General features: G+C 33.4%; 1 protein-coding gene across 3 annotated transcripts in view; it reads left to right on the top strand.

Moving 5' to 3' along the window:
* The window catches only part of LOC149846871 (F-box/LRR-repeat protein 15-like), a 30,104-nt gene extending 26,251 nt beyond the window's left edge, over positions 1–3,853 (top strand). For 2 of the 3 annotated variants that reach the window (XM_089996628.1, XM_089996629.1), the window contains one exon: positions 3,363–3,555. In XM_089996628.1, coding sequence (XP_089852754.1) covers positions 3,363–3,434 — 72 coding nt within the window. In that variant the 3' untranslated portion in view covers positions 3,435–3,555. Of the gene's footprint in view, positions 1–3,362 lie in introns of all 3 variants that reach the window. The other variant, XM_089996627.1, reaches the window with a different exon arrangement.
* The last annotated feature ends 14,228 nt before the right edge of the window (positions 3,854–18,081 follow it).

The raw sequence follows: 18,081 nt of genomic DNA, 5'->3' as shown, positions 1-18,081 counted from the left end.
GAATTCGGGTTTGATATTGATCAATTTTGACATATTTTATGAAATACATGTATATAGAGGGAAAATATTGGTCAATCTTGGTTTGTGTATGTGCATCTGATTGTCGATTGCATAAGTAGAGAACCACCTTGACCTTTAGTTGGCTCTCATTCTCCTGCTTAAGTTGGGTTAAACAATTGTTCTTAGTGAACGTTGAGGCATGGTTGGCCAACTCGGTGACTTGGGAAAAAACTGTTTGGGGGTATAAGTCATGACTTAGCGAGTAAACTCGGATAGGTTTGATTTTTTTTTTTTATATATTTTAAAATAAAATTCTTTAAAAATACATTTAAACTATTGTAAAATGAAAATGAAAATGAAAATATAGAAAATACAATTTACATGATGAATTTTTACTTAAGTTTGCTATTCTGGGTCCAAATATCTTAATACCTTTAGTTTCAAAGGTAATATGGTGGAGATTGGACCCAGATTTCATGCCTGCCACGCGCTCAAGTCACTAAAGTCAAACTCATGAGTTACCCATGGGCCTAGGCCCATTGCTGCCACTTTCCTCTAGATCCACATAGGGTACTTGGACCCACCAACTCTGGTCCTGGCACATATTCCATCGACATCCAAATTCCAAAAACACAATTTGGTCAAAAGAATTAAATGAGACCCAAACAAGATGTGAGAAATATGCCACTCGTAAGACTTCCACCTCTATATTCATTATTATTACCATGTGAAATAGTTAATAATAACTCGGGAACTTGGTCGAGTGGAACGGTTTGTACTGGTTTTGACAGAGTCCCAAACGGAGTTTTGTTCCAAAACGAATTAAAGTCGAATCGTAACTCGGTTGGGGACCCGACTCAGACCGAGTCACCGAGTTGACCGGCTCAAATCGGCGAGTTTGCCAACTATGCGATGTGGTACTAAACATGCCCAAGATGTGCATGTTGGTGTTACTGAATTCTAAGCAATCTCTCTCTCTCTCTCTCTCTCTCTTGTAGGGCTGGGGAACAAATGGAGCAGCTCAGGGCTTGGCTTGTCCCATACTTGTTCATGATCAGGTTGTATAGATGGTGAGCCGAGCCATGAGATGCTCGTTAAGCATAAACGAGTTGAGCGTATAATCTCATGAAAACATAATATATATATATATATATATAATGTGTATTATATATACAAAAATTATGTTTGTTCAGTTGGTTAGAGTGTATGACAGGTAAGAGAGAGGTTTGCTGTTCTAGTCCCACTGTTCTCAACTTGTAAACTGCATATAATTTTTTTTAGATGAGCCAGCTCATTTGGATTGGGTTCAAGCTTGCTTCGGTAGACATGAGCCCCAGACCGAACCTGAGCTGGGTTTTATGGTAAACGAGCTGTGCCCAAATACATGCTGTTCAGTTTGTTTGGCTCGTTTACCAGCTCTGCTCTCTCTCTCTCTCTCTCTCTCACACACACACACACACACACACACACGTGCGTGAAGCATTAAATAATTGTTTGAATAATAATGTCAATTAAGAACATCTGAATACATACTAAGCATTAAAAAATTAATTATTATACTAATTTAAATGATCCTGCAGGGTACTGTTTTCCACTGGTTTCCAAAGTCACAATTATCCCCCAGTACGCCAGTAGAGTATCCTTTAACGTGCATTTTTTGGGTGTATGCCAAAAACCTAAGTTAGCATAATCTTTAGCAATCCCTTCATCCTTTTAATATGTTCAAATCTCTAATATCCTATAAATATTAGCAGCAGTGTTTTCAAAGACGCACTTCAAGGTGAAAAAAGCGCACCCCGCCTCAAGGCGAAGGGCTTTTTGCCTTGAAGTGCAAGGCTAAGGCGCAAATGTGTATGACACATGTGCCTCATACGCCTTGAGGCACACCCCCCTGTAGTGAGGCACACCTCAAGGTGAGGCACACACCTCAATTAAAAAAAGAAAAAGAAAAAGGGGAGAGACGCCCAATATTAGGGCACCCTCCCCCTTTTGTCTCTCCTCCCTTTTGCTCCAACCCTCCTCATCACTGCCGGCAGCTACCACCAGAGGCAGCCACCTCCAGCAGCCGCTACCCCCGGGTATGTACTTTCTGTCTCTTTTTTTTTCTTCTTCCCTTCCTCTTCTTCTTCCCTCCCTTTTTCTTTTTCTTCTTCCCTCCCTTTTTCTTTGTCCTCTCATTTTTCTTCTTCCCTCCCTTTTTCTTGGTGTCCTCGTCTTCTTCTTCCCTCCCTTTTTCTTCGTGTCCTCTTCTTCTTCTTCTTCCCTTACTCTGCTGCCACTTCTTCTTTCCTCTTCCCTTTTTCTTATTCTTATTCTTCTTCCCTCTGTTCTTCCTTCCTCCTTTTCTTCTTCTTCTCTCCTTTTTTCTTCGCTTCTTCTTCCTCTGTTCTTTTTCTTCTCTCCTTTTCTTCTTCTTTTTCCCTCCTTTTTCTTCTTCCCTTCCTCTGCTGCCACTTCTTTCCTCTTCCTTTTTTCTTATTTTTCTTCTTCCCTCCTCCTCCTCCTTCTTCCTATGTTCTTCTTCCTCTGTGCAATTAATTGACTGTGCATGTGATTATGTATATACATGTAATTAACTGTGTATGTGTTGATTTTTGTAAAGATTGTGTGTCCTACTCCTATTCGTGATTGTTCTATTGACTTTTTTCACTTTTCACCTTTTTTCAATTTACATGGATCTGATGGTGCCTTGAAATTGTCTGTTTGTGATATAGGAACACAGAAACTGAATTATATTGTCAGTAGGGCCATCAATAAACTGGAATTGGTTTAGTGGTGTTAAGATTTCCATAAACTGGAATCGTAGGCATGTATTAAGTTAAGATTTAATCTGGAAACTTATTGGTTGTTGCTTCATCAATAAAGCATCTTTTTATTTCTTTGTATTTTTAGATAATTTTTAAAATATTTTTTAAGTTAAAAAAAAATACTGAGGCTTACGTTTTACACCTCGCTTCGGTTTTTGGTGGAGCGCCTCGCTATGCCTCAAGGCCCTCAACCCTTTTCACATCATTGATTAGCAGCTTATATGCCATTTATAACTTGTCATCACAGGCTCAACTATATTTATGCAGTTTTTTAATCTGTTTTTTAGCCAAATCTTGGTGGATCTGCATAAGGCATCCCTACTATAAAGTAATAAAACTCACCCTCTTTAATTCTATTGGTGTTTAGAGGATTTTGGTTCATAATGAATCGAGAAGCTGCTATTTCTAAATTTGCTTTTTGTTCGCCATCATGAGTTTCTTTTCTTGAAATAATGTCGAAGGTGGCTCTCTTATGCGACTTCTTTTACTTTTACTCATCGATTTGTTTCTTAGTAGGTATTTTTATTTCCTCAAATTTCCATTTTCTTTTCACAGATAACTGGCGTGGGAAATCTTCGTATGGTATGTCAGAGTCTGAAGCGTCTCTTCAGCAGTTCGTGTGCATGAACTCCGATGGTTTCGCTTACTTGTATAACCGAATCTTGTGTTATTCGAAGGTTTGTACTTTTTGCTAGTTGATGCCTTTGATCGAGTTATGGCTCCGTACTAGGATGTTTGTATCAACTCTGTTGTCTTGTAAATATTATGGTTCCGCAGCGTCTGTCCTCCCCACTCACGGTTGGGGGTTTTGAGTTTAGACCCATGAGGTTGAAAAATCACGTGTATGTTTTATATATAATAGTATTTACATGTTATTTGGGTTCCATGTGTAAGGACTCTTATTTATTTATTTAGACCATTAACAGAGAGAGAGAGAGAGAGAGAGAGAGAGAGAGAGAGAGAGAGAGAGAGAGAGAGAGAGAGAGAGAGAGAGAGAGAGCTTTGCTGCTTTATGTCCGTATAACTATAAAGTGATTTTTTGGCCCTTAATCTGTGTTGTAATTTCAATCTATCTATTTATGCTAGGCATGTGTTTATCTTAAAGGCATCAGTTGTTGCCTCTAGTATTTGATGATCAGATTTAACTAAAATCAATGGTATCGTGCATCTATAATTTGATATAGTAATTGAATGACCACATTCCGTCCGCCCGTCGCTCTCCTAGTGCCGAGCCAAGTGACTTAACCTTTGTATAGCAGAGTAGAATGAGGGCGTAGCACCAACTCTTATCTATTAGCCTTCATGTCTTTCCTAACTCGCTCAACTTACATTGTGTGCGTGTATGTGCACTCTTGACGGATGGACTGAGTTTGAAAATTGGGGAAGTAACCAAGTAGCATATGGAAATTCCTTTGATTTTATTGATAAAGCATCATAAAAAAGAAGAATATGAGACAAGGCCATGTGTCTTCTTTGTGTTCGAGTCCAACCAAATATATAGTCTACATTTTAATGGGGATCTCATTTGGTTAGATTGCAAAGGTTATGAGCATTTAGAGTTTGTTAACATTGGGTATTTTTACTTGAAGTGAGCCACCATTCTCCGATGCCTTAGTTTTAACATTAATTGTAAAATTCTAGTGGTCATTGAAGAATGCCGATAAATTGATAACTTGTCAATCTATAGCCAGTACCTGATATTGATCAGGTGCCGTAAGTTGGCTATGCATTGACTGTGACAATGGTTCAAATGGAATGCCTTCACTTTCCACCATTCGTGGTATTACATGCACTCCCATGAGGTTGTTGGGGCTGTGGTATATAAATATTGCATAAGTTTTGGCAAGAATTATTTTAAAAAATTCAAGTAAATTATTGCCTGACCGCTGAATTTGGGTTGAAAAGGTTGCCATTATTTGTGATGCCAGCAAGAAAGTTGTATTTCTATAAAATCACTCTACATATATTACTTCCCTAACTACGTTTCACACTGCACTCACAGAAAAGCTACAATCTTTGCTTTCACTTTCTACACATTTCAAATTAATAACAAAGTTGATCCTACCTTGTGGATTCCTCTCATGTGGTTGGGGCGACTTATCAATTTCACTAAGTTGAAGGGATGTCACAAGTTTGAAACCCACTGGTGGCGTCCTGTGCTGCAAGGTCGAAGCTAAGTGCACTCCCCGATGGACAGGGGGAACCTCAAGGGTTTTACAAACCGAAGGCCAGCTAATGTACGATCAGTGATGTTTTTTTTTTTCTCTTGGATTATCTAAAAAAACAGAAAATGATCCTATTCTTAAAAAATGGTACATTTTGAAAATGCCTACTAATTTGTTGAAATACTAATTCTCAAAATTTTGAGGCATTTATACCCTTTTTACAGACGAACTTGCTGATGTTCGCGTGATAGATATGTACACCGTTTGAAGATCGTAACATCTCAATAACTATTAGATTTGTGGACCTGACAAAATTCATATAAAAAATTTGTGAATATAACTAAAATTTCAACACAGAAGATTAACATCTGAAATGCATGGATCTTTTGATATTTGCAAGTTTGATGCGAACCTTTTATAATTTAAAATTTCAAGTTCGGCGGATTCGTGCCATACATTTCATATAGATGACATGCACAATTTCTTTAACTAAAAACTCATTTATGTTGTGAATGTCCTTACTTTCACATGTTTTTTTATTCGATCTCAGTAGGTTCACGTCACACATTTGCAGATGTTCCAACCTTCGTGCAGATACCATGCAAGCCTCTTTTAATTAAAAATCACATAAAGTCTGGATGTCTATAAATGTATGGTATGGTTTTTACAAATTCTATATGCGTTAATGCAATGCCAATCTATTTTAACATGTGAATGCTATAATTTAAACTTGCAAATGTTATTTTGTGAATGTCCTTAACTTTGCACGCTTTCTTATTCATCTAAAGTCATTCTGGTTTGACATTTTTTTTTTATGTTTTTTTGTTTTGTTTTATAACCCTAGCTCTTTTTCCTTTAAAACCCTAACCATTTTTCTTTTCTTCTTCCTGCGATTCCTAAAGACTTAATCTTTCAACATTTTAGTGAGGTTATGTTATCTTGCATTCTTAGGATTCGTCGTTGATTATGCGAGATCAGCAACGTGCACACATTTATAAGAAATAATAGATTTAGCAGCGATCATGGGCATCACTAAATCCATTTTTTTGGCCCAAACATTTATCGACGATCTAAATATAGTTTTTCAATACACTTAGATGTGTTTCGTTTGACGAAAAGAGGTTCCACATTACCCCCTTTCGTATGTCTCTCTCTCTCTCTCTCTCTCTCTCTATATATATATATATATATATATATATATATATATATATTATAGTAATTGTATTTGGTTGTTGATGATGATTTATGTTTGTTTGCTTGTATTTTATTTAATATTTGACATCAAAATATACATTTATGATTGGTTTACTTTAAGGTGATGGAGTAGGGTTGATTGTTCATAAACATTGAATTGGGGGAACGAGGTTAGAGTTGAATTGATTTATTTTTAGTGTGAGATAACGATGGTTGATTTAAGCAGTTGTGTTGATTGAATGTATAAAGGCTATATGAATGGACATTTGTTACATGCTATTTTTCTTTAATGCATGCTATATTGTGTGGTTGGTGTAGGCAGTTCATGATCTCAGAAATGGTTAAAATATATCACCGTTTTATTGATGATCCTATTAGAGAAGCAGTTAGAAGTGATTTTCAAGAAGCAGAACGAAATAGTGATTGAAAAAATAGTACTTCAAACAATGACGGGATTTGTGTGGAGAATGTGCATTTATCTCAAACAATTTGTAACGTATCTATTGAGGGCAATCACACCGCGAACATCCAACTCTCCCAAATAATTGACAATATGAATGTTCGTAACATGCGTACAAATGGTATGCAGTTATCCCAAACAATTATAGATATAAAATGTCGTACGTTCTTGCAATGCTTAACTTGCAAAACAATTAATGTTGTACATGTTCATAAGATTTGTGTAGAGAATATGAAATTACATAAGCAAACCCATACTATTGATGTTGGAGATAACATCTATCCTTCAAAGGCAGTCAATGATTTAGCTATGAATTTATGAATAATGAAGTACTATTTATGAATTGTGAATTCTATGTTTGAGATGCAAATATTATTTTTATGGTTAATCATGAAATTTGAAAATGCAAGAATGATGTATTCAAGCAAGCAAATGAAGAGATAAATATGATGCCTTGTCATTTAGTTTGTGCATCCGAACAACCAACTAATGATGACATCGATTCTTTAAACAACTAAGAGTGTACTGATAATGACTCAAACGATGAGAGAGGACCAAGGCATAAATGACATGGGACAATTAATGGTAGATGCAAATGATACAAATATGATAATTTAAAAGTTGACCAAATTCAAATAATGGATACATTATTGTTGACCAAATGTTTAATGATTTAAAGCATTATCGTAAATTTTTGAAAGATCGTGTGATAAGGCATAACTATAAAATAAAATTCACGAAGATCTCTAGTAATAGAGTGACTATTATATGCATGACAAAGACATGTAAACTATGGTTGGTTTCTCCTAAAAAATCCTTTGAGCGAACATACTTTAAAGCAAAAATGTATGAAAGAGAGGATATATGTGGTAGTTCTTTAGACAACCTTCGAGTGAAAAAATTGCTTTTTCACATGGATTTTAGGTGTTATTCATAATTGCCTACCTGCTAACCTGAAGATGACTAATTTTTTTTTATTAATGACATCAGTAACAAGGAAGCTGTGGAGATTAGTTACAAACAAGCATGACATAGACCTTCAAGATGCTTCATGCTTATTTGGATCATTTGATGAAGACAAACCCATGAATGCTAGGAGCCATTGAGACTTATAAGAAAGATTGATTTAAGTATTTTTTTAAATCTTTTTGTCCATGCATCAATGACTTTTAAAAAAGGTGCTATCCAATTCTTATGATATATGATATATTCCTAAAAGAAAAATACATGAGTATATTATCGTCGATGCATAATATTGATCTTGCTGTCAAAATATTTCCTCTAAAATTTCTAATTGTAGATAAAGAGTTTTCGAAGTCATGTGCATGATTTCTAGAGGGTTTAAAAGAAGAACTCATATATCACGACAAGTTTGGAGAGAGAAGACAATTAACAGTTTTCTCAAATAGGCACCCATGACTTGTATATTGTTCCCATATATAGCATAATTATCATATTAGATATTGCATTAGCACTTGATAGATAACTTTGCAAGAAAATTTGGTGCACAACTAAATGCACTTTAGTGGAGCACAACACAAGCAACGGCAATAAAAAATGCAATATTTTCTTAAAAAATACATGAACAAAATCAAGCCATATATGATTATATTGTCATTGACATGGAACCAATGTTTAGGCTACATCTCATTTTTAAGGAAAAATGTATGGGTGTCTGACATCTAATATAACAGAAAACTTCAATTCAAGGATTCTCCTCATACGTGACAAGTTCTTAATGTCTCTTTTTGAGAGACTTTGTATCATGCTGATAACACTATTGAGAAAAGAATGAACATCAGATATAAAATGCCAGACATTGTCATGCTTGAGGCAAAAGAAAAGATAAAAGCCTAAAAAAAGGCACAACAATTATGTGTAGTTGTCATACATTATCATCGATGCCGGTATGAGGACCATGAGTGATGTTATGGTTGCAATGTTGATATTGAGAAGAGAGAATGTTCTTGTAAGAAGTGGCAGGTGAGTGAGTTTTCAAGTGAACATGTAATTGCATGCATTATGTATGATGACAAGCTACCAAAAGATTACATTAACAAATACTTAAAAATTGATTCATATAAAGCTGCATATCATATATTCACATTTCTTTTCAATGACGGATAATGTTTTACACAACCTTCCATTGACTCTTTAATTTGTCTATTTACCAAAGGCAACACATAAACCAAGGCGACCTACAATGAATAACAACACCAAAGGATGTTGTGTTGTATAAGTGCATTATATGTAGTGAGATTGGCCACAACAGGCGAAAACACATTTTTTAAGATTTTTTTAATGAATTGCTCAAATATTTTTGTTGAGAGTTGATGAATTTATTATTCCTATATCTTTTGTGTACATCTTAGGTATTTTGCGATAGGGGACATTGAGTGGACAAGACATGAATAAAACATGTATAGAAAAATATGATAGAAGAAAGATTGTACTTAAATAATCACATGTAAGCATGAAACCTATTTTGGTAAGAAGTATAAGAAAACAAGTTACATGTTCATACATTTATTTGAAGTACATGTAACATATTTATATTCAATTATAATTTTCCATGAAAACAAGTTAATGAGAACCAACCAATGCAATAACCAGAATAATTGTAGCATGAGTAAGCTAATTGTAGCATGAGTAAGCATTTACCATGGAGACAATGTTGACAAGTCATATAAGTATTAGGTTTGCATATTTGTTTGTTTTTATACATTGATTTAAATCTAACATTACTGTATCACAAATGTTATTTATATAATATCTAAAATTGTTCATAACCAAAATTGAATGCATTCATCAGGGAGAGTAGTTATCATGAAAGAAGTTACTAAAAACGGTTTACCTTAACACGTGGTTCTCGATGAATCCTGAAAGTGATAGTACTATTTTCTCTTGACTCACAAAAGCTAACTGCTTAATATTATTATTTAGTAAACTCATTAGGCGAAGTGAGGCTCGTGCTTTCTTAGAGCGCTATAGCTTGTTGTATCTTTTTTAAAAAAAGTGACAAAGTATCCGTCATAGTGAATTGACTCTTTGTAATAATGCATACTTGATTTATTGTACAATTTTGAATTCCTTTCAATTAGAATAATCAAATTTGGTCTCTTTGAGATTTGGACATGAATGCAAAGGAGATTAGGCTGTATAATTTCACTGGAACCACAACAAATGTAGATGAGGACATCACAAATGTAGTACAAGCTGTTAATTTATTCAATAATGTCTTTAGTTTTCTCAATGCACTCATATTATGTAGGATTAATATTGGGTTTTGGGTATGTTGTGTCATTGACCAATTTGGCTATGATATTTATGCTAAATAGCAAATCTAGCTCATAGAAGGGATTCTTCAACATGATAATGAGTAATTACTTTCATACATGATTACTAACTCAATACGTACATGTACATGTTTTTGACAATATAATTATAATATGTATGATTGTAGTATATTTGTGCTAATGCAGATGAAGTATTTGGGCAAAGAGAAGCAACTCAGTTTCACGTAAATACACTGCCATGTATAGTTTTGTTGGGTGTTTAAAATATAAGCTAATTAGTTTATTAATAACCTTTAAGGTGAACATAACATATATAAGGACATTTTTGATCGAATACTATGAAGATATTGCGAATAAGAAGGTAAAAATAGAAGAGACCAACAAAGATGCAAAGGCAACCATATTAGTGACAAAGACAACCAATGAGGCAGAGCCAAAGGTGTGTGATGAAGAAACTACTTCTAAAAAAATGTGAAAAAATATTTGATATGAATTATTGTGTACTTTAACATGTGTATGATGATTTATGACTCCATGTATGCGTTATATCTCACATGTTGTTAACCTTCTTTTTTATATCTTAGTAATTAATTTTTAAGTTGATATTATATGTGTTTGATGAATGAATATGCATGTGATTGTATATAGGGTTGAATGTGTGCATGAGTTGTGTGTGATATGCCAAAATAATCAATGAATGTTTGAACAAATATGTATTTGAATGTATGAATAAGTGACAAATAAAATACATCTTGAATGATTATATCAACCAAAAAATTTTATAAAGTGATTTTGACTTAATATATGAGCATGAACTAAGAAGGTTTGCATATTTGAAGTGTGTGGACCTTAGGACATTTGTGCTCATAGTAATAGACATATTTGTGAGGTTTGCAACTTATCACTTGGAAGGTTAAGTGTGTGTGTAAATGTCTTAATATCAGCACACTCTAACATGTGCACTTCATCATTTAAGAAGTTAACTCTAACATGAAAACATAATAATTTTAGAGGTAAGTAACTGTGCGATTGTCTTGATATCTGCACACTCTATCATGCAAACTTCATGAGTAAGCTTGTTAACTCTAATATACAAATATCATCACTTGAGAGGTTAAGTAAAAACACAAATGTCCTACTCTCTGCATATCATATCTATGCTCATGCATTCATTAAAATTCAATTTTTGCGACATTAAAAAATCATAACAACCATCATCACAATATAAAAAGTATATTATTTAAAAAACAATTCATGTTTTTATAAAAAATCACATCTATGTCAATACATGCATTCAAATTCAATTTTTGCAACATTAAAGAATTACAACAATTAACATAATATAAATAATATGTTATGTACATAACATTTCATATTCCTGTAAAAATTAAAGGTCACATGTTAGCCGATAAATCTATGAGTTGTGACTCTTGTGGATGTTGTAGCACCTGCACACATGCTCTAATATCATAAATCCCCTTATCCTTCATAGCAAACAACTATTCATGGGCTTCCAGAAGCTTATCTTTTATCTCAAAGTAATTGATTCAAGGTCGTCAAAGTTGCATGCAGTTGAGAGATTTCAACCTTAGAAATTGCTAATTTTGCATTTGTATTTAACTGATCACTTGAAACTCCCTCTTTACCTGAAGTTCTTCTATACATTGGACTATGAGCTCCTATTTGCTTGCCCCCCTTGCATTTGTAAATAAAGTATATAAGTTTTATAAACAAATTATGAATATCATGCACCATGATAATATATACGAGGTAATCAATGTATGCAATTTGCATTACCATCCTATTGCCCCTCTTGATGCTAGAACTAATAGCAAATTGTTGCTTATAAGCATCTACATCGATGTAGTAATGACATCACCAATTTTGTAGTTCCTTGAGAAACATGGTGGAGTAATCATTCAATTGATACCTGTGATAATATGAAATGGTTTTGCTCACAGAGGGAGGATTACTGGGTGATGACTGACTATAGCTAATCTACTGCACTACTCAACTCATAATTTGTAACGACCCCAAATTGTACCCCTGAAAAAGTGTACTTTTTTTTAATCAATTGCGAAAGTCTTCTCAGAAACCCAGGGCCTCTACAGTTTCATTCCTAACTGGATAACTCAACCAACCATAAGGGATCTTACACCCCATCTTTCAAACCAAACTCAAGCTGAATCAACTTTATTAATTCAAATTAAATAGTTTAAGACAAGTGCAAAATAATAAAAAATTAGAGTAAGCCAAAAAAAGTAAGTAAAAGAGTACAACCATGTTGTCCCTAAGTGATCTGTTCAGCAATCGTGATACACTCGTAGCTCTCCCAGAACCATGTCTTTTTATTGAGTACCTGAGGCTGCAAGATATAAAAAAAAAATAGGTGTCAGAACCAAACAAGATTATGAGTACAAGTTACTCTAATGAAACAAATAAGCATAAAGAGTACAAAAGAGAATTCATGCAATAATTTAAAAAGATACTACTGCAATAAGAATATAATTAAGATAAACATTAAAGATATTCAACATGCAACATGATAGAATATCATGCAGTTAATCATACAGGACAAGTAGAGAAATAAGTAAATATGCATGGTCTAATGCATAACAGGAAAATGCATGAACTCAATGTATATGCATGAAAAAAAATATTATTTTTAATCATGTCTTCTTTCACATGCATGTCTCTATTAAGATGCACATACATTTAAGTCACACTTTTTATTACCATTGCCCGTGGATACACCAAATAGGTAAGAATTTTCGAGGTGAAGTAGGGTTTCCAGGATAACTTAGCACACAAGTTGTATTTTATTACTGAGTTTCAAACTTAGCCATCGACCGAAACAACCTTCGGAACATTAAACCACACATTTAATGTCGGGACATCAGGGACCACCCATCCACAAATGCCACTTTTCTTGGTATACCAAAACAATAGCTGTGTCGACACACCACCCCCAGGCAAAGTAGCGAAAACTTCCTAAAACCGTGGTTAGAAGAAGAACTTCAATATCGGGTTCAGGGGCACAACAACACACAAAGTTTTTATGTCCTTTCAATTTTCCTAAAAACCGCAACTCCAAGAGTCTCATACTCCCGATGAGACATCTTAGAACGTATGTTATACAATTTTATTTCTTTATCTTATTATTAATAGCTATTTCATTAATTTGTAATTCAGCATGCCAAATTAATACCATAAATTCACATTTTCAAATGCGGGGCTCATCATAGGACTCTAGTTTATGAAAAAATGCAGAACAATGCAATATAGAGGAAAATGCCAAAATGTGATTTCTATGATGCATAAGAACAAATAAAGAAGCAATCCAGGTTCAGGGCTCACCAGGTCAACAATGATCCATTCATCATCGATACATCATATGCAAAAATCATAGCAACATGCTATATATGCAATGATGTCACACTTTTTCCAAGGCACATTCATATACCAATTTAACAATGTGCATGAAATATAACATTCATATGCATATGTTCATTACTCATGTGCATGTGCTTTCATGTAACCATTCATATACATGCTTTCATTCATGAATTATCTCAATTTGGAACACGTGAACCATTTATGCATCTATGTATATGCGAAATATACATGAGTTCATGTGTGTGTATATATATATATATATATATATATATATATATATGTGTGTGTGTGTGTGTGTGTGTGTGTGTGTGTGTGTGTGTGTTAGAAACAACATTCATATCACATAATACTTAAGCATGTCACACAAATTCAAACACAAGGTAATTTCTCATTCATAGCATGTATCATAACATAATCTGGAAATTTATATGCATACAAACTCTCAAATTCCAGATTTATGAAAAACACAAAGTGTTTCATCTTTATATATATAATTTTTTTCTTTTGTAAAAATAGGCCAGCATGAGGATATCCCTAAAAGACAGAAAACACCATTTGTTTCTCATGTAAAATGGAGTCTAAATAGGAGGATCTATAAAGAAATTTGATTAGGTTCTCCACCAAAACAAACAACCATAACAGATCTCAACATCAAACATGTAATAATCAGTTATATATATATATATATATATATATATATATATATATATATATATATATATATATATATATATATATATATATATATATATTTCAGATATCATGTCTCAAACTGCAATGAAGTAAATGGTATCAAGCTATAATTCCCAATTCAAGGAGGCTTTCAACAATACAATGTTCGTATGACTATTATGATGTAGATATTTTTGCTATACCTAATATAAGGTCAATATGTTATTTTTTTTGCTTCTGGGTCAATAATGCACGTAATTCCTGATGGAGAATTTTTGTTTTTTGACTAAAAACCCCTTAACGATGTCTCCAGTATCATAATCTTTGAGGCCTCTTGCCGGCCAGGATTACCTGCAATAATTGACAACAGATTCAGAGTACTAATTTAAATTGTTAAGGTATATGGTTCTTGTTTTTCCTATCAGTGTGCCATAACTTTTTACGTTTCTTTATATATAGATGATAATCTCTATTTCAAAACATCCACAATTTCTTTAGCATCACAAATTCATTAAATCAACATGCACATTTCTGCATCTATCAACAAGAGTACCCCTGTCCAACCAAATCGGTAAGGCCAGGTAGAGTTTATCAGCACCTGGTAGGTGTTGGCAGACCTTACCTTGGCCAACCAACTAGCTGGACCCAACAGGGCTAGGTTCATGCTCTGCTACACCCAACCTGGTAGGGCTACAAGCCAGTCCAGCATGAGTAATCATGCTTGGACTGTGCTAAGCTGAATATAGTTAATGTGCATGCATAGATGTGCACAAAAATCAAGTTGCATGTACATGCAAAAGTGTAACTGTTAAACTTGTACACGCATGCCTATTTCCATACAAATTAGCATTCATATCTTGAATCATACTGCAAATATGCATACATGGCCATAATCACATTCAATATGTTTGCATATGTGCTCTTTCCTAAGTGTGCATATATTAAATTTTGTACATTCTCATAAATTTTACTCTGCAAATATTACCCAGCATCATTCATACTGTTTATGCATTCATATAGCTCTACGGTCACATAAGGTTTCAAGTCACGCACACAAAAATTTTCAACTTTCTCACACATACATGATACATAAATTTGTAGATTTACGCAGTCTCACACAACCATCTTACCGATTCATGAATTAAAATATCAGATATATATAGTTGGATTCATGAATAAATTTTAGATTCATAGATTCATGAATTAAAAGAAAAAAAAATGCCTATGCAACTTATAAAATCCCACTATGTTTATGATTCCAGATTTCTGCTGAACCTCTAATTAAGTTTATCTACTAACAATAAAGATTTTGTTTTAGCATATACAAAATTTTTATTGTATGAAAGAGTGAGAATAATTAAGAACACAACCATGAAGGAAGATCTACGCATCATCCTCCATGTGTCTTTGCAAAAACATAGATATAACCACTCTTTCCATGGATTTTTATCAAATTATTGCATGAAAGTCCAATCTGTATCAATTTCTCACTTGATTCAAGAAAGAAAACCCATACCTTGAATAAAAAAAATGAAGAAAAATGAGGGTGAAGGTTGAAAAATGTGGGTGGAGGGCTAGAGCAGCTCTCCTTCCTCTCTTTTTCTCTGCCTTTCTTTCCTTCTCTTTTTCTTCTTTTCTCTTTCCTTCTTTTTTTTTGACTTTATATAGACAAGATGGGAGTGATACCCTCCCCCTTCTTCAGCCCTCTCTAAATGGGTTGGAGAAGGAGAGTTTCCTCCTTGGAGGATTCTCTCCCTCTCTCTTTTTTAAAATTTTCAAAACTCTATATTTTGACTTTTTCAAAGTTTCTAAAATTTTCAAAAGTCTTCCAAAACTAATGAAGTCTCTTTAGGCATGTACATGGACTTCATTAGAAAGTCCTAAACAACCCTAACAATAAGAATTAATAAAAATTAATTAATTATTTAGTATTACATAATTAATAATTATTTAGAAGTTTCCAAAAATAGCTAAATTAATTTGAGATACTACTCAACCTAAATTAACTCTAATTTAAAGATTTTAAATGAATTTAAAGTTTTTAAATAAGTTTAAAGTTTTAAGTGAATTTAAAGCTTGAAAAATAGTTGGACATGGATTTGGATTTGGATTAAGATCCAAGATCCAAATCTATCTCCAAAAATCCAAATAGATTTTGGACTGGACCAAATCCAAATTAATGTGGGTCTTGGATGGAGTCCAGATCCATATTAATTTGGATTAAAACTATTGGATCCAGTCTGATCCAAATCTGGATCCAAACTGATAAACTACCCCTTTTTTGAAAAAATGTGATTTCTAGGCAAACTGAAACTCAAATTTGGAAAAGCAACATATCGTTGCGCACAAAATTCTGAGACACATCCAACGGTATATTACATTAATATAAATTCCAAAATTTACCCAAAAATAACCCAATTTTTTTTCCAATTTAAAGGTCAAAAATAAAATTCTTTCTTATATTTTAAATGGGTCGTTTAGACCTAGTTGATGATACATGGGCAAGCCCAGACTCAAAAGCATTGGTTTAATATCGAGGTTCAAACAATTTTTCTTATATACTTAGCCAAATTTTTGAAAAATCTAAAAATGACTAAATATAAAAATACGTGATATTACATAATTTATCATTCAAATTCATTCATGTTGTGTATTCATATGTCGTTTTTGGAGAGATCCATTACATTTGCAATAACATCCACGTCATTATTTTCATGTTCTCTATAGAGGCATCACATTATCTACATAATGAAGTTTCAAACATTAATAAAGGGCACCTGCTCTATATTGCCATACATGAAACCCATGCAATTGTGTCATGTCTAATGGATCTTCCAATGTTTAAGTTCTCTCATATCTAAACCTGCAAAGTGGGCAAGTTGTGCTACACTAATTACTTCAATGATCACAAATTTATGTTTTTATATAAATCAAATTAAGATATTATTTTTTGTAGTTCTATAAAAACTAGCATACCAACTAAGTTTTTCCTATCTTGTTTCACCTGACTCAAATATACATATAGGTGTACAAGTGAAGCTTGCCACATGCAAAGTCATAGACATGATCCTGGTCTCTCACAAGTTGCATGTAAGATGCATAGATGGTCATCCCACTAGTGTCGATGAACACATAGGTGCCAAGGAAATACAATAGGAATGACTTCAACTCCTTGTCTCTTCTATGACCGACCTTCTCACCCATGCATGATATCTTTCCCTTTAGTCTTTTTGATTTGCTGCTATTATATGTTTTCCTCAACCATGACAGCTTGAGCTTATCACCTTCAAATGTATCATTAATTGTTCTCAATATAACCTGACATTTATACTTGAGGTTTCAAAACCTTGGTGCATTTACTGACTTCCCATGACACTTTAATCCAGTGATGCGTGCCACATATTCCAAAGTGATGGTGAGGTCAAATTCTAAGAACTGAAAAGTGTTGGTCGCAAGATTTCAAAATTGCAGGATGACATCTACAAGACTATGACAACTAGTCTATGGTGCAACCTCCAAGAATCATGAGGACTATATTTAATTCAATTGGTCCTTTTGGTTCTCAGACAATGTTATAAACCACTCATATGCTTGGAACGAATAAAACTAATGTGTTAATGATTGTGGATCCTCTACTATTTATGATTGCAAATCCTATAATGACATTAAAATTTGCATGAAATAAGTCACATATCACAAATTAATCATTAAATCAATATTAAAATTGATTCATTGTAATCTACCAGTTACAACTACACACATCAACAAATAATTGTCACAACTATAGCACAGCTATATAATTGAATACATAATTATAAATTGCAATATAATTAGAGCTCTTACAAACATGCTTCATACACACTCACATATCATAAATTAATCTTTGAGTAAAAACTAAAATTGATTCATTGTACTATACCAATTGCAAATACATGTCAATAAAAAATTAATTGTCACAACTATTGCAAACTTAAATCATTGATTGCATGATTATGAACTACAATATATAACTAGCTCCCTTACATGATTCATATCCACTCACATATCACAAATTAATTATAGATACAACAATAAAATTGATTAATTGTGGT

The sequence above is a fragment of the Nuphar pumila genome, chromosome 2, assembly GCF_984573655.1.
Source record: "Nuphar pumila chromosome 2, dmNupPumi1.hap1.1, whole genome shotgun sequence".
NCBI lineage: Eukaryota > Viridiplantae > Streptophyta > Magnoliopsida > Nymphaeales > Nymphaeaceae > Nuphar > Nuphar pumila.
Note: the sequence above shows the minus strand (reverse complement) of the source record. Positions and strands in the feature narration are given on the sequence as shown.